Consider the following 21013-nt stretch of genomic DNA (forward strand, 5'->3'; position numbering starts at 1 on the left):
TGTTAAATGGAAGAGTAAAATAATTTTATAGATAAATCTGGGTCACAAGCATAAAATTTGATGAAACGTAGGTAGTTTTTAATGAGATGTGATAGAGGATTTGATTGGAAGACTTCCAAAGACGAAAATGGAGTTGGGGTCCAATGGATTCCGTGAAATCGTTTTGGCCTCTAACATCATTTATCAAATTAAGCTTGCATTTTTTTTTTCTTTTTTTACCTCTTCTTTTCATCCTATAAAATTCTAAAAGCTGTTCAAAATATTTTTATACCCTGACTCGCAATATAAAATATAAAAGTTCTCTCATTCGTGAATGAAATCTGAATAATTTTTATTTACTCAGAGAATGCTTTTCATTAAATGTTGAGCTTCGCCAACTAATTTGGGAACTTAAAAATAGATTGATTTTGGTTTTTTTATAACCAAGAATATAGCGTTTTTGTTACCTTTTTTTGAAATTTTCATCCTAAATTATATGGCTGAAAATGTGCCGAATCATATATACAGTCTCTGGCCAAATTATTAGACGCACTATAATATTCTATGTAAAATCTTAATTATCAGGCGATACTATACAGCTTTATGGTTTTTACGCGACTGAAACCAGTTTGCACTTGTTTACATTCGGATACCAATTAATTAAATTCAGCGATATATAATTTAAATTTGACGATTGGATAATTTAGACGGTATATTATATAAATATAGAATATTTATTATATCAAGTATTATATTATATTGTACTAATTAGATCAAATTATTGGACGCACTGTAGGTTTTTAATAATTACATGTTTTGCACGCGTTTATATGCAATACTTTTATATTTAAACATATATCAAACGGGTTCTTATTCAGGAAATTTTTTATATACTTTCTATTTGTATTTATTTTTAACCTATTGCATTACAGTGTTAACCAATTGATACACCAACGTAAACAAGTGCAAACCGGTTTCAGTCGCGTAAAAACAATAAAGCTGTGTAGTATCACCTAATAATTAAGATTTTGCATAGAATCTTATAGTGCGTCTAATAATTTATTCAGGAGCTGTAGTTACGACTAATGCTCTTGAAGTATTAAAAGAATTTAATGCCCAGGCTTTGACAAAAAAATTTACAAGCATATTTAACGATAACTCGTGTAGTTGGTTACCTAGATAATTTTCTGAAACTTTAAGTTTACTTCGAATGGTATGAGAGAAACGTGTTGAATGTTCTAAGTTAAGTACATGTAAGTGCATATTCTACTACTTCGAAGTAAGTACATTTTCTAAGTTAAGGCCATTTACTTAGCGACCGATGTTTCGATCTGAATTAGTTGATGCCATTTATTTGATGATCTCATCAACTTTATTTACAGTTAAAAACAGAAATGCTGGTGTAATGGGTCGGATTGAGTGGTTTTTCTCTTGAAATTGCTTCCAAGAATTGCTAAATCCTTATTTTTAAATCACATATTTGGTTGATTTATTCTTTAGTAAGTAAAATTTAACCATAATAATATTTTGTTTAATTAAAAAAAAAACTATTTAAAAAAAATAGGGATTGGAGATGTTTAAAATAATATTATAATTATATTCTGCTTGCTTTGGAAAGTTTTTCAATTCGTCAACCGTATCGAAAAGATGCAGCAAGCAATATCTTGCTCACAACTATCACACAAAAGGTTTTTTTAATCCATCAGCGAAATGCGCGTCGTTTTGGGATTGACGGCGTGCGCACCTACTTTGGACGTCATCATACTTTTAAACTGTGTTAAAGAGTAATAGTAAACAGTGCGCATGCGTTGTCAATGCATGCGTTGCTACGGCTACCGCTGCTGTTTGATAATTTTTTAGAATTCTTTTTTTCATTTTTAATTTTGTTATGCATTAAGTTGGTCAGTTTATTTTTGAAATATGGGACCAGAGAGATCCCATAAATANCAATACTATGTCTTTGATGATAAAATACTATGTCTTTGATGATAATATATTATGTCTTTGTGCTAGAACATTGTGTTCATTGGCGAGCGAGCGCAGCAAGCCATGGTTCACGGCGTGAACCACATAGGATTGCGTAGCAATTCTCGGGGGTTGGCGAGCGTTAGCGAGCAGGGGGCGGAGCCTCCTAGTAACTTCAGAAATTTTGAAATCAAATTACTTTAAACATTTAAAACATGCATCTGGGTAAGAACTTTTTTTTAAAAAAAATTTCTAACTAACTGACAGCATATTGAATAACATTCTTCAAAATCTTTGGAGAATTGTGGAGTAAAAGGGGTACGGTAAAAAACTTTACCTGAGAGTCTGCAGAAAATCAGTTAACAGCAGACTCTTATCTAAAATTACGAAAAATTAAAAAAGGAAAAACTCAGTTATACAAAATAAAGTAAGTTAACTTCTGTAGATAGCTTCCTGACTTTTATACATTAAGCCTCTTTCGACTCTGAAACAGCAAAATACATTACAAACCATGAAGAACTCAACTTTTATCTTGGGGAGTCGAATCTCGACCGAATACGTGGTCGACACAAATTCTACCGAATAGGCGAAACAATGAATTTAAATGTCATTAGGAAATCTTTTAGGAAAAAAGTACATACAATACTCTGATATTTCTGAGATTTAAGTTCTGTAGAAATATTTGGTGGATTAATTAATAATTTAAAAAATTCTTAATAATTATAAAAAATTTCTTAATTATAAAATTAATAATTATAAATTATAATTACTAATTTTATATAATTTTATAAAGCGAAACTTGATAAAAATAATAAAATACATTTTTCTTGTAGTTAAGAGTGAACACTGTTAAAAAATGAGTTAAAAAGTGAAGGTGTGAAAAAAAAGTAATTATATAAAAATAAAGCTTTTTTTCCCTCTTAATTTGACTTTCGATAAAATAACCGCATTTACCTGTTTTTTTTTTTTTTTTTTTTTTTTTTTTTTTTTTTTTTTTTTTTTTTTTTTTTNAATACAATTATGTCAAAACACAATGTCCAGTTATCCTTTCTTTATTATTAGAAATCACATTTTTCTTTTTATAGTGAATCAATAGAAAAAATACACAATTTAAAGTATTTAGATGAAGTATTTTCGATTTTTAGTGCTGCCCTCTCTTGAAAGCTAAGAAAAAGATTCTTGCTCACTTTTTTTTCAATAAAAGGAACAGTTTGTAAGACTTTAGTTAATAATTGTAATCCTGTTATAAAAATATTTTCAAATTTTAACTACTCTGGAGCTTCTGCGTCAACTCTTGCAATTACTCATACATAATTTTCATACTGACAGGAATTAATTTTTACTGCACGAATGTAGTAACAGAAACACTAAGTAATTTTATTTTTATTTTTTTACGAAGAAAAACACTATTTCCATTAAGCACAAGTTTTAAAATATTACTTTGACTTTTATATACTTCAAAGACTATCAAACGAAGTAAATGGCATGTTTAGTATTAAAGCTCAATATATTTCTTTGCTGTAGTGATTTAGAGCAGCCAAACGACTCTTAGAGCAAAAAAAGAGGATAAATAAACTCAGGTGAGAGAAATTAGGAATACGACATCAGAGGATTAATTAAATTTAGTTATAATTCTCCAAAATGTAAATTTTATAAAAAAAAATTATTCAAAAAAATATTTAATAAATGAAATATTATAGATATATTTTTTTATAAACTTAATAATTTTCTTATAAACTTAATATGCGAAATAATGTATACTAATTCAAAAAAAAAATCTCACTGAAATTTAAAATTAATAGTTTCAATCACATTAAAAAATCTCGAACTAAAAACTCTTTTTACTCTATTTTTATATAATAAACGTTAGATTGCAATATGGTAATTGTGTTTTTTACTCTTACAATTAAAATAATCATGCAACATCTTTTCTTTTAAATTTAATTTTTTTTGTCCTTTTAAATTTTTATTTTTGTGATAAACAGATTTTAGTTAACTTAATTTTCGTAGAAACTAGAAATTTCACTGATATATATTAAATGTTACAGCTGAGAAAAAAATAATTAGGGATTCCTACTTGAACATAATTTAAGCAATAACATAAAGAAGAATATCGCGCTCTTTAAATAAAGAAACAATTTTTAATACTGGCTATCCCAAAATAGCAGATTTTATTAACCCCTTAATGATCGGTTAATTTTCAAGAAAACGGTCATAAAAGTATTTATTTTTTTTATCCCTGAAAATTATATGAAGCTATGTGTATGAACAATATATATATTCTTTTTAAATTTTTGATTTGTTTTTGGCTTGAAATTTTAAAAAATTTAATTTTTAGGAAAAGCCAACATTCAGTGTTAAATGTTGGTTTTCCAGCAAGCAAGGAAAATTTTAGAAATATGTGTTTTGAAAATATCCTGGTACTGCTATCTGGTGTGTAAAATGAGAAATAAAATGTTTTCCGGGCAAAAAAAAAAAAAATTAATTAGTTTCCAGCCCGTCAATATCACGGGAGCGAGAAATAACGAGCGAAATCTCAACCTGTCATTTTCACGGGAGCGAGAAGGAAGGGGTTAAAAATAAATTTTATCTTGAGCACAAACCAGGAAAGCATGCTTTGCTAAAATTACAAATAACATATCACAAATACACGCATTTGATTAGTGCTGATTAGCTGACTTTAGTGCTGGCATCTGGTTTAAAATAAACTAACTATCTATAATTACCTTAAAAATATCCTGGTACTGCTATCTGGTGTGTAAAATGATAAATAAAATGTTTTCCGGGCAAAAAAATATTAATTAGTTTCCAGCCCGTCAATATCACGGGAGCGAGAAATAACGACGAAATCTCAACCCGTCATTTTCACGGGAGCGAGAGGGAAGGGGTTAAAAACCAATTTAAAAAAATAGAAAAATGAAAATATATGGTTTAGAACAGTGGTCCCCAACCACCGGGCCGGGGACTTGTGCCGGTCCATGGATCAAAGGATTCCGGGCAGCGAAAGAAACATTAAATTAGTTTTAATTTTATTTACTGTGGTGCATTATTTCTCTCGGGTGTTTGCGACGTCTTTCTGTGGACGAGAGGATAACCCTGAGATTAAAACCACAGATCTTAAATATTTATTGCCGTTTCCGACAACCTATACAGCAACGAACGATTTCCGAAGTAACGAAAACGAAATAAACTAAACATAAGCAACATACTTCTGATGTGATTGTCTCTCTTTAACCCTAATGGAATCGTCTCGTTGCAAAGAAACGAGCTCAGGGTTATTATTTACTTACTGTTCTAGTGAGTTAAAATGTTAATTTATTTCATTTTCATTTTCGTTGCAACTGTATTTAATTTGAAAGCTTAGTGAAATGCAATTAAATTGAAATTATTATTAAATCAAAACACCCTAAATCAATCAAACGTCCCTTCCTCTCAGTAGACCATGGTAAAATTATCAAACGTTGACTGGTCCGCGACAATAAAAAAATTGGAGATCACTGGCTTAGAACACTGTATTTTTCCCCTATCTATTTCATTATCATTAACGATGTTCGACAACAGATGACGCTACTGACTAAATACGATCAAAAAATCTTTTCTGTTGCTTATCAGACCATTCTAATTTAACCATTTTCATTAATGTCTGTTATTTTTTTCTTTCCTTAAACTGCACTGTGTTTTGTTACAAATGGTGGGTATTTTGGACACTTTATATACATAAGTTTCTCCTTAGTTATCAACGCCATCCGTTGGCGAATTTAGTAACTAATTGTGAAATTGTTGAAAAGCTAGTTTCCTAAGCAGAACACTATCAACCTTACATGCAAATAAAATTTAAGTCTTCTATCATATTTGGGAAGTCTTATATTTTATGAATAATCATGTATTAATATTAATAATTTGTTGTAATAATATTAATATGTGTTCATTTTTTACAGCTCCATCGAGTCTATCGAAGAGGTCCGTTGATTGGGAGGGTGACTCTGGTCACATGAGCGATGTTTGTCCTCGTGGCAGTCAAACTCTAAAACGTCCTCAGCCCAGGCGGCACCACACAGTCGGATTCGAAACTGGAAGCATGACCACTCTTCCGAGACCCAGTCTGGATTTGGAGGTTAGTGTCTCTGACTTCATTTATTATTTATTTTTTAGGGGGGGGGTGCAGTTTAGCCTTTTAAATGTATAAAAATTATTTCACATTTTTTTTTCTTAATTGAGACAAAAATAAAAAGTAACAAAGTGGAATATACGAATCCATTCACCACTAATCGGTATCTTTTTTTTTTCTTAACACAGATTCCGAATGAATATAATTCATACCAACCATAATTGAGACAAAAAGAAAAAGTAACAAAGTGGAATATACGAATCCATTCACCACTAATTGGTATCTTATAATCAGTATCTTTTTTTTTTCTTAACACAGATTCCGAAAAAATATAATTCATACCAACCATAATTGAGACAAAAATAAAAAGTAACAAAGTGGAATATACGAATCCATTCACCACTAATCGGTATCTTATAATCGGTATATTTTTTTTTTCTTAGCACAGATTCCGAAAAAAAATATAATTCATACCAACCATAATTGAGACAAAAATAAAAACTAACTAAGTGGAATATACGAATCCGTTCACCACTAATCTGTATCTTATAATCGGCATCTTTTTTTTTTCTTAACACAGATTCCGAAAAAATATAATTCATAGCAACCATAATTGAGACAAAAATAAAAAGTAACAAAGTGGACGAATCCATTCACCGCTAACCGTTATCTTATAATCGGTATCTTATAATATTTTTAAACAAAAAAAAAATGTTTTCCTATTCGCATTCAACCTTATTCTTTTCTGAATTGTTCTAATGTGGCAATGTGTGAAATATAACTTTCTAATTATTCTTAATTAGATTTTTTATTACTTATTATTAGTTTTTTTAATTACTTTTTATTATTTATGACTGATCTAACAATTCCTTGTAAAAAAAATTCGAAACAATTTAATTAATCCAGATTTTTTCGTTTAATATAGAAATTTTTAAAACTATCGATAGCTGAATAACATTAGAATTTCTTTAAATGAACTTTAAAACTTTCATACCTTTGATTTTGGTGTCGCCATCTAGTGTTATCACGTAAAGTTATCAGAAATATTCACGTTAAATTACTTCTAAAATACGAGTATTAGTGAATAAACCATAATTTCTTATTAGTATTCCGATTATAATTTTTTGCATGTTGTTGTAAGTTTTTGGGGTGGTGGTGGTTATATTTTCAAAGTGCTCAGATGCATCTAATTTTCACAGGTGTGTATAATTATTACAAATAAAATTTTCCTTTAAACGAAATGCGTGCTGCCATCTGTGCCATGAAGTTTCGAAACATAAAATATTTTTTTAATTAATTTTATAGCTCTAAACATAATAATTTTATGAACATACTTATCTTGAAGCAGTGTGAGTTTCTTTAATAAATAATCTAAAATTATTGCATCATTATAAATACAAGCTATCTAAAAATTATCCATTTACAAAAATTAAAACATATTAATCAGAAACAAAATTTCTGTAATATGTGACAGATATACTAAAAGGGTTTATGTGAATTGAAGTTTTATATGATACATTTAATGGCATTAATTGACATTTATTTACATGAGTTAACTACATTTAATTAAAATTTTATTTGTTTCTTTTATTTACGAATTATTAAAATTTGAGTCATTATGTAAATAATTCAAGTTGTCTTATAATTCCTCCATAAGAATTAATCTAAAAGCAAATTAATTATAAAGGAAAGTACTACAATAAGAGATATATATGCCATAAAGTCTTAAAGTATAAAATACATGAAATAATATCGTTCCTTTAAAAATATTATTTATCTCTAGTTAGTTTACAAGATAAGAAAATTATACAACTATTTTTTTCTTCTTTTTTTTACTGTGGAAAGTCAAATTTCCTCACGTACCACGCTTATTAAAAATGTTTTAAAAAAAATACTTAATCAAGATCTTGACTGACGAATCCTCATCAATCCTTATTTGTTGGTATTTGGCATATTCGACTGCGACTCCTAACTCTTTTTAAAACTCGCCTTCAACTAATTTATACTCTTTCAAGATCTCCCCTAAAATCTAGGAAAGTATTAGTGTTATTGTTATTACAAAAAATTTTAAATACTATTTCTTAACGTAAGATTAGAATTAACATTAGAATTATTTCTTAATGTAATATTAGAATTATTTGATTATTTAAAACTAAATTTTTTGCCATAATAAAAATGAACGTTAATATTTTGTGCAAGTATGTAAGTTAATAACTTTTTTGCAACTTTATTTTGCTATAAGCATTTCAGAACTTTTACTGGGAACTTTAATCGATTAGAGAATTGTTACTGTTAAACAGAGCTGATGATAATTAAATGTTTTGTATTACTTTTAAAATTACTTTTGGCATTATCATATAAACCGAAATAAAATATATGACAATTGTGCTGATCGTCATGTGAAGGTCAAGTTGATCTCTCACTGCAGTTGGTTTAAATGTGTTTGGTCTTCCTTTTCATTCGACTTATATTTATTTCTTATTGCTAGTCTTATGTTTCATTGCTAGTATATACGGTAAAAAATTCCGGATCAAATTACGGCTTAAAGTAGCAGGATTTTGGGTGCCACTTTAACCGTAAACTATTATACCGTAATTCTAACAATAATACTTATTTAATTAGATTGATTCAGCGATTTTACTGTAAAAAGTATCAAAAAATCAAATTATGGTACCTTTGACCTTAATTTCATTCAGAATTTTTTACAGTGTAAGCAAAGGTGACGCTATTGCATTCTTACATTCGAAATATCTAGAAAATCTTGCCTTATTAAAACAAACAAGTAATTTTTGGAAAGTAAAATTTCCAAAAATTTCGTTCATTTCAGAAGAACCTTCCAACCAATTCCGTTCAAATTTTGGATCTAAAGATTACTTTGTTTACCGTAAAAATTACTTAGTTTTCTGTATTACTATTTGCCTCAAATGTTTTCCCATACAACTCAAACTTTTTGCGAACAGCATTAAATTTTACGAGAAAATTATGAAGATTTATCTTTGATTAAACGAGTTTTATATTCTTGTTAAAATAATTATCATTCGTTAGAATGGTCTCAGACTAATGGCAAAACATTCATGTTAAACTGACATTAATTGACCAAAACTTTCAACTGCTCTCTTAGCTGGAACTATATTTTTCTGAATGCAACCCCCCCCCCTCTCTATTATTTTGAAGTTCAAAAAGTTGAATGGGTCAGAAAAAAGTGCGTTTATTCAGAGAAATTACATTTTTCAGTCAAATTTCTTAACTAAAAATTGGCACAAATATTTGAATATTTTAGGTCACTGCCTCAAACCATAAAGACATGTTAGTACGTGAAAATCTGATTGTTTGATAAAAAGTTATTCAAGCGTGCTGATATTTAATTATTTTATAATTTGCGTTTTTGTTTGTGTGCTTTTGTGGGAGGAAAGAAAAAAAAAACTTTTATTGATAAAAGCAAAATACTGAATTAAGTATCATTGGTTGTGGTCTTCCTTTGGTCTCCTTTTGTGTAGGAAATCATTGTGAAATATATGTATTTTCATTTGTCCTTTATTCACTTACTGCTTTTTTCTACATAGTACAAAGTGTACCATGTCCTTTGTTGAGATATTATTATTTGTTATGTTCGATTTCAGTCAATTGGAGAGCGGGATTAAAGATTCAGAATTTACCCAGTAATTGTGAATCTTTTGTCACTCTCCCCTTTACAAATATTCACAATTGCTGATGAAATAAGCACACCTTTTTTGAAATTTTACAATTTTAGTACAGTATTTGCCATTTTTAAGAGAAGTATTATTAAAGTGCGTCAGTCACTTCGTTCATTTATCATATATGTCGATTCATATATTTCTTTTGTGCTTTATTCACGTTGTTTTTTTTTTCTTTTGCCTTCATAGTGCAAAGCATACCTTATCCTTTGTTGACATGTTTTTATAATTCAATTTCAGTCATTGTAATCTTTATGCAGATGTCAAAATCTCTTAAATGAGCTACGATATATGCTATTTTGTATTAATATTATATAACTGGAACATCCAGCAGTTTTTTTAAAAAACAAAGTGAAAATTCTGAAATTTTTCATATTGCAATGTAGTATGAGTTGTAAGCGTTCCAGTGCAAATGAATGTTTTACCATCAGAAAAGATTAACAAGCATGAAAATTTTTACAATATTTTTTTTAAATTAAAAGAAGCATAAATAATCATAAAAAATTAATTTTATTTGGAAACTTTTACTTGAAAATTTATTTCCTAAGTGTTTTCGGTGCAAAAAAAAATCAATATCCTATCCGCAGAAAAAATTAGCAAATAGGTATTTAAATGGTTGATAACTATATTGCTTCGAAAAGAAATAAATATTTTTATGCCATGAAAAGAAATATGATAATTCTGTAAAAATACATTAGTAGTATAAAAACTCTCCCCCAATATCAGATCGGAGAGAAAAATTTCTTTTTGCTTTCTCCCTTTTTGAATGCTTGTGAGCATTCCATGCCGGAAAAGTAAATTAAGGAAAAATCTAATTTGACGATAACGCCAATGGAATAAATAGTGAAGCGGTAAAAATAGTTTCTGCTATTTTTTTTGGAAAAATATAAATTACTGCGCCATAGAAAAAATTCCAATTTTCAATACTCAATCCTTTTTTTCTTAAAGTTTTTTAAACTGTCATCCGATTAATCAAAATGATAAAAAAAAGCACAGAAAATTTTTACTGGAATTTAAATTAATTGAATTTCTTGAACCTAAACCTTCTTAGCTGTAGTTGAAGGGTGGGATCACGTTAGGTGTCAGATTCTACACTTCATCTCCTTTTTGCTGAGTGATGGTGATTTAACCGTTGCCATGACAACCAGGAGGGACTGAAGTTTCAAGCTGAATCCGGCCACAATTGAGTTGTCATGGTTACCAGCAGAATCAATCCAAAAGGCCATTGTACCTGTGATCATTTCTGAGTAGGGACCTCCCTATAAAATTCAAACGGTGCGAAAGAAAATGTGTGATCGAGTGATTGATTTGAATTTGAATTGCTTTCCGGTATAGCAATTTGCTAAATTATGATTGCCTCGAAAAATGCATACTTCGTTTTTCTACGTTAAGCTGCATCTCTATTTAGTTTGATTGAAAGTGATGACATTACGAACGGGAGAAAAAAAAGCACCAGTGGAGGAAAACCTTGATTATAGCAATAAATACTGCTTTTTAACGGGTAGATGCTGCAGTTTAATGTAATCTTTTAATGGTTAAAAACCGTGTATTGCCGTGTTTTTTATGTAATGCAGGATGTCCTAAATTTCACATGAGAGGTAATTTTGATAGAAAACGCAGACTCTTATACGAAAATTGTAAATTTTTCATTGATTCATAAAATATGTATAAGGCTATATATCAAATAGCCTATCGTTTAAATAGCCTATCGTTTAAAGAGCCTCCGTATTTTTGTTGGCGAATAAGGACATTTTTGCCAAAATTTCCAATGATCATGTTGCATAAATGTGGTTGAATTTCGCTGATGCAGTGTTCAAATATAATCTTTTACTAATCTTATAATATAAACTTGTGTGGTTATGCTATATGGTGGGTGGTGGAGGTTTTCTTTGTCTAAAAACTTGCACCGTGGATTTCAGGCTTGTACCTTAGACAATTGGCTTGCAACTTAATACTCTAAGCTTGTACCTTCTAACGCCAAATTAACCTTAGTCTTAAACGTCTACTCACATAATTTGAGTTGCCAATTCTGATCACCAAAATGTGAAATTAGGTGACAAAGAAATGCCTATGCGATGCTCTAAATTTTGTTTACAAAGATGGGACGCATTTTGTTCCTTCGTGTAGAGCTCCATTTTTAATAATCCTGAACCTTCAACTTACCTATTATCTTATTAATATTCTTCTTTCGTTTTGGCCATATACTATAACACAATTTGAAAAAAATTGAAATTTTGCGTGAAATTTTTGTCGTAATTTATAAGTCATCATTGTCGAAAGTTTGTTTTATGATGTATCTAATGAGTTTTTTTAAAAATTGCTTCTTATCTACACTCTCAGAGAAATGTATTCAAAATTGATCCGAAATAGGTGTAAATTGTGTAAATTATATTGCTGCACGGTGATAAGATTTTAAATGGAACAATGTTTTCTTTAAATTTGCCCTTTTATATAGTGTAATCAAGTTTTGAGAATCAGTAAAATGGTTAAAATTTGAACCTCAATAAAATTTTAACAAAATTGAACGACAATATTGTCCAACATGCTTAAATTGATCTATATTCTTGGCACCACATTAAAGTTTTAGAAAAATTTAACTACATTATTGTTCAACACATTTAAATTGAACTATTTTGTTAATCTAGTTGGACCATTATAAAGTGTAATCAAGTTTAAGAAATACGATAATATGTTTCTACCTAGCACTACATTAAAGTTATAGCAAATATGAACGACATTATTGTTAAACATGCTTAAATTAAACCATATTTTTATTCAAGTTGGACCATTATAAAGCGTAATCAAGTCTAAGAAATGCGATAATATGGTTCGACTTAGCACCATATAGAGATTACAAAAAAATTTTAAAATTACTGTTAAAAACTACACAGCATGCTCTAAAAAGAATAATATTAAATTGCTGATAGCCATTATATACATATTCCTCTTCCCCCGAATTGGAGCATAGGACTTTTATCGGAGATCTCCATCTCACTCTATTTGTGGCCAGATGTTTTGACTCTCTCCATGTCTTTCCTATTGTTTTCAATTCACTTACAATCGTCCAGCATCAACTATTTATAGGTTTTCCTCTTTTTCTATTGCCCTGAGGATTCCGATCAAAAACTTGTTGTTGTTTTTCTAAATTTTTTAGGTTTACATAGAACAAAACCAATCCATTTCCATTTACGTATTTTAATTTCCTTTTCAATTGGTTTTGATTTTGCTTTTCTAAGGATATTTGTCGTTGGAAATTTTATGGAAACACTTGATTAGCAAGATTCTTCTTAAACTGTTGTTAATAAATACTTGAAGTTTTTTTCATGTTATTTTTATTGCAGTGCCGTGTCACGGATCCAAAGAGTAGGACAGGTTTACGATTAGTATTTAAAATTCCAATTTTGGTTGAATTTGTTATGTTTTTGTTTTTCTAGAACTTATTGAGAATTGCGTAACCTGTCTAGAATAGCGTATCCTCCTTTGTTGTTAATTATACTTGTTATTTTCTAAAAATATGTCATTTAATTATTTAGGATTTTTTTTAAAATTTTAGTTTAATTTAGTTTCTTCTACTTTTAAAATGTTTCTGGTTTTTTTTTTTTTTTTTCATATCTTGAAGGGTGTAGGTCAGTAAACATAAATCGTCTGCAAGGTCAAAAAGATATTCAGCAAGATTTAATCTTATAACTCGTTTATTCTCTAATAGATAACTCGTATATTGTAATTTTCATATATATTTCTGATAATGTTTACAAAGCATTCAGGAATTTTATACTTTTAGAGTGTTGATAGCCAATAGAGTTGTAAAAATTCCATAATTCAGATTATTAAATATTTTTCTCAAGATTTGTATCATTTGAAGCAAAAGATATTTATAACTGACTAGTTTCAATTTAATATCATTTCATAAACAACGAAAATATAGTTTTATTTACTTAAGGGTTAAACAATGCATCTTTTAAGAAAAGAAAAGAAATAGATTTACATCCATCGTGATAATATGCATCATCATAATTTTTTTCATAATGCCAGTACTTCTAAAATTTTAAAAATATGTATTTTTTAATTGATTCCTTTTTTTATTTGTACCAAAAAAGAGCAATTATACGTTTAAACAACTTAAAAATGTATCTCACTTTCTGTAATATGAGCAGTATTAATTTGATTTATATTATTACTAAATTTACTGCATTATGTTTTTTCCCCTACGATCTCGTAGTCTAATTATCATTTTATTGGATTTCTAACAGTTAAAGAGAACTTCTTCTGCAACTTTTATAGAAGACTAAATTTCCTATCTGTCACATTTCATATTAAAGAATAGTTTATATAAAAGTATAATAATCATAGCTATTTTTTAAAAAAAAGACTATCATACTTGTAATTGTTTCAGTTTGAAAAAAAAAACTAATAAAATGTATGTATAAATACAAATTTCAAAAAGTAATTAGTACTTACATTAACTTTTAAACAATGACTGCTATAATAATAGCCAGAGTTATTAAAAAAAAGCTATCATGTTTACAATTGGTTAAATACAAATTTCAAAAAGTAATTAGTACTTACATTAACTTTTAAACAATGACTGCTATAATAATAGCCAGAGTTATTAAAAAAAAGCTATCATGTTTACAATTGGCTCTGTTTGAGAAAAAAACTATTTAATAAAATGTATGCATAACTAGAAATTTCGGAAAATATTCAATACTTAAACTTCTAAACAATGAATTTCATAATAATAACCATAGTTATTAAAAAAAACTATCATGCTTAGAATTGTTTCTGCTTAAAAAAAACTCTTTAATTAAATGTATCTGTAACTGAAAATTTCGAAAAATATTCAATACTTATATTAACTAAACAATGAATGCCATAATAATAAGAGTAATTATTTTTTAACGAAAAACTCTCATGCTTACAATTGTTTCTGTTTGAAAAAGAAAACTACTTAATAAAATAACTACAAATTTTGAAAAATATCCAGTGTATATATTAACTTCTAAACTATGAATGTCCCTTGGGGATGGTATGTTGAGGCGCATTCTAAATTCCCTCTTAGAATTAGAATATCATAAGATTCTTATATGCGTGTTCTACAATGAACTTGAAATGAACACTACTTGAAAGGAAAGAGAAACTCTCTACTCTCCTATGCTGATTTAGACTAACTTTTGTTGAAAAAGAAAGCTGAGCAAATATTCCAACTGCATTGTGTGAGAAAGCTTTCTCGTGTTAGGAGATTGTTTGAATAAGGCCGCGAAGAGACACGATGGTGTCGGGACTGTTTATTCTAGTTAACCCACTTCAAAAGGAAAGATCCTGCGAGAGCTTTAATGGGCTGCTCTATTCTTTCACCTTTCTTAACTTAAAATTTACAATCCTAAATAAAGCACAGCATTTTGCCTTTGCTTAAAAAGTTGATTTTTTTTTATATCTTTAAATAATTAATATGCATATAGTGCAATAAAAAATTTATTCTAACCGAATTTAAATTCTAGCAATATTACCAATGGTAAATTAGAACACATAATCTTTGTTTATTTTATATAACCGACCTAATTTTGGGTTTACGACTACCAATGTTCAACTCTGTATCATTGTAATTTTGAACCCAATCCAGAAGACAAGACAAATCTTGGATCAAGTATTGGGAGAAATTTGAAAACCTCCCATGGTTGTCCTGACTACAAGGGAACTCTAAAACCCATGATCCGTCTATACCACTGAGGGTATTTTACGTCAGCCGGACGTAAGCCGGGTGTAGATTTCGAATCGACCAGTCCTCGATGGTATTCGAACCCGTAACACCTCATTGGAAGACGCGAGCTCTATTCCCTGAATCACCACGGCTCTAACTTTGTTTTTGCAATTTTTAAAAGTTCTCAACGAACAACTATTCGTAGTGTTATTTTATTTTATATCATAACCAGAGCTGAACAGCCTACCCATTTTTGGATTTAAGATTAACAATACTCAACTCCGTAGCCTTGTAATTTTTAAGGGGGTTCGGTACCTCCTATGCTGACAATGTTAAAATGGCATACTTCGATGTACCTTTTTATAAAAAGTATCGTAGTTTGAGCTTTGAAATTTTATTTGTGTATGTAATAGATATTCTAGATTATACTGAAGTGAACTTTTTTAAATTTAGTAAATTAAAAGAAATTTAAAAAAAATTAATTACACAGCATGCCAGAAAATTTTAAAAGCTTCACATTTTCATCCGAAAATTTTGAATTAAAAAAAAATATTAAGTTTCTCTAAAAAAACTGCTCACTTCAGCACAAACTACAGTACTAAAGGAACTTTTTAAATCAAAAATCAAAGTGTTGTGATCAATAGTTTTCAAGAAAAGGTACATCGAAGCAAAAAAAACATAGTTTTGAGTTATTTGCATTTAAAGCGTAAATATTAGACTACCAACGATATTTGAAATTTAAATTCAAAAATCATATTGTTTCTAAGTTATAAATCTCGTACTGTTTACATTTCAAACAAATTACTCTTAAATGTTTCTTTTATTTGACTGAAAAATAGGTTTTTATACTATACTCTCCTCACTTTTCGAGCGAATAAAAAGCCCTTAAAATGATCAAACTGAATGCGATAATTATAAAATTGTATAATTCATAAATCACCCATAAATTTTATTCATGAAAATTGAATATTCAAGTCTTTACCAAGATGTTTTGTTTAAATTTAAATGAGTTAAAAGTATTTTTGTTAAAAAAAATAACTATATTACAAAAAAAATCTAAGAAAATGCATATTTCAAGATAAACATTCTAAACACAGAAATAATTAACAAAGAACTGTAAATAAGAATTTACTTCAAAATTAGAAATATTATGTAAAGAACATTTAAACAAAAAATCAAAATGATGTAACTAGAAATTAGGGAGAAAAAAAAATCCGGTCCAAGGTAAATTCGAATAATGTAAACGAAATTCCTAATCTATGCCGGTAATGACAGCTTCAAAACAATCCTGGTCCATAAGCAATGTTTTTTTTTCATTTCAGTACTTTATTTTCTTCTCTTTTACGTAAGTAAACAAAAACGTAATGAAGAATAAAAAAAACGTAAAAATAATGACCTAATAACAGTATAATAAAAGAACAAAACAAAAATAGACTTAACAAATCAAACTAATGTAAATCTCAGTTTTATATTCAAAATTCTCGAAAATCGCATGGAAATAAAGAAGTGGGCGTGGCATGGGTGTTTTCGGTTTGTTTACATTTTTTAAATTAAGTTTAAGTGCACTTCTACGTGGATTTCAAACAAAAGCAAAATATCGTTAGAAAGCTAATAGTTTCTAGTTTAATTATTGATCAAAATCTCAAATTTGATTTTTTGAAGGTTTTTAGGTACTGAAAACCAAGTTACTGAAACCTGGTTAATCCAACCCAGAAAGCAAAAAACTTTTGGATCAAATATTGAAACAAACTAGTCTTCGTGGAAGATTGTATGATGGAACTGACTCGTATTTGCGTTACAGGGAGAGGAAAACCACAGAAACTTCCTACTGTTTACCGTACGGGAAGAGGATTCTAACTCATACTCCGTCAACCACTGAAAATATTTTGCGTCAGTACTAATGTTCCATCCAGCCATCGTGATGAAACTATCCTGGGTCACCTAATTGGAAAGCAAGAGCGCTGTATCACCTGATGCGCCACAGTTCTTGTTGTGTTACTTAAATTCTTTTTGAATTGTTATTTAAATTTAATTAAATTGTAGAATTAATAAATAATAAAATAAATTATTAATAATTAATTAATGAATAATAAAGAGACTAATTAATAAATTAAGTTTTTATTTAATTAAATTAATCCGAATAGAATTATCATCAACATTATTTGACATGACAGCTCTAGGTGTTCCGAGTCTTTCAGATGCAGATTCCTGCATGATTACCTTTTCTTTTTTTTTTGCACCTGGACTGTTATTTTTTTTAACCCAATCACTCTAAATTCTGATTCTATAGAATCGAGATATCCGTTTCACTTTTCAACTAGTGTGGAAAGGAAATCTCAAATGGGTTTTTTCGAAATTGAATTGTAAATCGAATAAGTTTTAATAAACATAGCTTTACTTTTCTTATGTAAGGAAAAATGGTTGCACTTTTACACTTTTATTGATAATTATTTTTTCGACACTACATCATCTGCTTAGTTTTTCTAAAATGACATGCAAGTGGTCAGGAAGCGTGGTGCGTAGATCGGATGATTGCTACTATCTTCTGATCTAAGCTCTGGGTGGAGTAATGTTTGCATGTCATAAAATCGACTTTGATTATCAATAAAAAAAGAAATAGCTAGTCATAATTCTAGAATCCAATTCAAAATCTCACTAAAGACCAAAAGAGATAGAATATTTAAATTTTATGCTCCCAAGAATATATATCGTAACTTATTTTTTTAACTCTAAAAATGATTTTGTCAGAAAGTTGGTTGTGAAACACTTGAAGCTTTATTACCCTACCTAAAAAACAACTTCAAATTTTGGTGTATAATGAAAAGTTTTATTTGTAAAGAACAAGTTTTGACAGCTTCGTTGCGAGATTTCTTGAGTTTATTTTTATTTATTCAAATTTAAAACAAATTCTTCTTTTCTTCAGAAAAGTTTATTGTTTTTTTCCATAAATTTAAATTACTTGAAGAAACTTCCTCCAGTAAATTACCAGAAACTACAAATCTTGAATTTAAGAAAAAAATCTTATGTTCTGTGATTTTATTGAATTAAGAAAAATTAAGCATTAATTCTGAGCTGCATGTGGAAAGGAAAACAATATTTCCAATATACACAGAAATGTTAAGTGAAATCTCAGTTTAACAACACAACTAAATTTGCATCAAACTTTTAACGCAACTAAGCAATTAACGCAATAATATAAATGTATAATTAACATGCGTTAATATGCATCTTAAATGTGTAGTCCTTTTATTATGACCACCTAACACTTTATGTAAATAAGCGAATTCACATTTTTTTTCACTAGCAGGAAAGTACATAGTGCTGGCTTGTCTTAAAATCGTAGTTGTGTGTTAATAGGAAATCATTTATAAACACCATTGATAACTAAAAATATCCTGTAATACAATGATTTATAGCAGGGGTTTCCAACTTACATGAGGCCGGGGGCCACAATTAAAAATGCAAATCAAATGGCGGGCCGCAACTTTATCAAAATGTTATACAGGACTCTTTTATGTTTGAAGTAACATTAAATATTACTGTCAGATTTTTACCAAGTTGTACAAAACAAAAGTATTGAATTACAAATTAAAATAAGAAGTAGATTTTTAAAAATATTTAATTATTGCATATTAAAAAATTCGGGCTACAATAACTTTAATGTACACCCATGTATTAAACAATTAATGTGCACCTATGTATTGAACAATTAATTTGCAACAGATATCTAATTACTAAGATATAAAACTTTAAAAAGGTTGGTATTAAAACTTACATAGTAGCGCACAAAATGTTCAATGACAAAATTGAGGTTTGTCTACTGCAACCACCAGAGAATAGACATTTACATTTTAAATTTAAAATTTACAAATCTGTGTGTAAATATTTTCGTCCAAAATAAGTGGTTTCAAAAAGTTAAATCGGAGAATTTCTTCAAGAAAATTTCTGATACACACATGCTAAATTATATTCACAAAATACAAAACGAAATGAAATATAAAAGAGCAACATACACGATTATTTTTGTATTTGAATAAATATTTTCTTGAATGCAAATCCTGAGAAATAATTTTTTTTGCACCATTGGTATGATAAATTTCACAGAAACGAAGAAATTTGGTTTTTATTAACGAGAAAAGTATTTTAAACTCATATAGATTTTTTACGAAAATTGTCAGCAAAAAAATGACAACTTGATATTTTAGTTCGCAAGCCGCCAGTTGGAAACCACTTTATACCATACGCGAGTAAAACTTGCATTTGAGTAATAAATCCAATCAAACATTAAACTTTATTTTGTTGGATTATCCCCCACAATCCCCATATCTTAATTAAAAAATAAGCATCCAGATTCATGATTTTTTTAATGTTCTATCATTATAGCCACAAACTATCAAATCCAGACCAAAAACATTTAACATTAAAAGAACCTGGTGGCTATAATAAAATGGCCACTCGTCACAGTATTTTTTACAGTATATAATTCAAAATAATACTTGCACCTGAGTAAATCTCTGACTAACAACTATCTTAAAAAATTAATATGCAATGTTACCTCCATGACTTTATTTCAGAATTTCTTTCAATATTCTTTTGTTCAAACACTTTATTATTTTCTACCTTATCACCAAAAAATTGATGAAAAAGCTCTTTCATAGAAAAGGAGAAAGTTTTTTTCGAGTCAAGATTTTCTTTTCTTGCTATTTTTTTCCGTGGATTAAGTTACTTGATCTTTCATATCCGATTCTTTACTTTCTATTCTTTTTAAGTCGAAAAGTTTCTCTTTTTTTTGTACTAGATGTTTTTTTCCTTGCGATTAACGTTTTATTATTACGTTTTTAGCAAAAATAAACGTGATAAGATCAAAAACATAGTTTTTCTTTAACTTGAATACTTTATGCTCGAGAATACTTTATTGAAATCTCACAACACAGCCTTTACTTTAAAAAATAAATAAATAAATAGAGTGGTTTTTAAGAACAAAGCAAAATTCTTTCTTTCTTTCTTTTTTTTATTTAAGAAAATGAAAATCTGTCTTGTGTTTTTCTTGATAATTAGAATAACTACTTTTCATGATTGCTAACAGCTGCAGAGTTTCTAAAATTCTACAGAATTTAGTTCCGACTTACTTAATATTTTTGACAAACGTGATTTCTAAATTTTTAAATGAAACAAAATTATTTTTATTTAAACCTATAGCAGTCAATCTTATAAACCATAATGGAAAAATCAACATTTCATTAATGCTAATGATTTTTGTTCTCTAAATTTAGAAGTTTTTCTCAATTTTAACTTATAGTTTAAAATTGAAAACTTCAATAATAAATAGAATAAAATTGATTAGTCACCTGTCTAGTATTTTACTTGATAATTGAAATAACTGCTTTTCATGATTATCTGCCACGGAGTTTTCCTAATTTATAAGGATTTTAGTTCCAAATATGAAATTACGTGAAACTTTAAAAGAAGCGTCATTTCTAAATTTTTTTAATGAAACAAAATTCCTTTTTCTTTAAAAAGAAAGAAGTTAATTTTATATATTATATATATACTACATCATCTGCTTAG

The 21013-nt window shown here is 28.4% G+C and overlaps 1 protein-coding gene across 10 annotated transcripts in view; it reads left to right on the forward strand.

Moving 5' to 3' along the window:
• Window positions 1-21013, forward strand: part of LOC107447376 (coiled-coil domain-containing protein AGAP005037) — a 679334-nt gene that overhangs the window by 466343 nt on the left and 191978 nt on the right. For all 10 annotated transcript variants that reach the window (XM_071184692.1, XM_071184693.1, XM_071184694.1 and 7 more), the window contains one exon: window positions 5883-6058. In XM_071184692.1, coding sequence (XP_071040793.1) covers window positions 5883-6058 — 176 coding nt within the window. The remainder of the gene's footprint in view (window positions 1-5882; window positions 6059-21013) is intronic.

The sequence above is a fragment of the Parasteatoda tepidariorum genome, chromosome 8 (assembly GCF_043381705.1).
Source record: "Parasteatoda tepidariorum isolate YZ-2023 chromosome 8, CAS_Ptep_4.0, whole genome shotgun sequence".
In the NCBI taxonomy this organism is placed as follows: domain Eukaryota; kingdom Metazoa; phylum Arthropoda; class Arachnida; order Araneae; family Theridiidae; genus Parasteatoda; species Parasteatoda tepidariorum.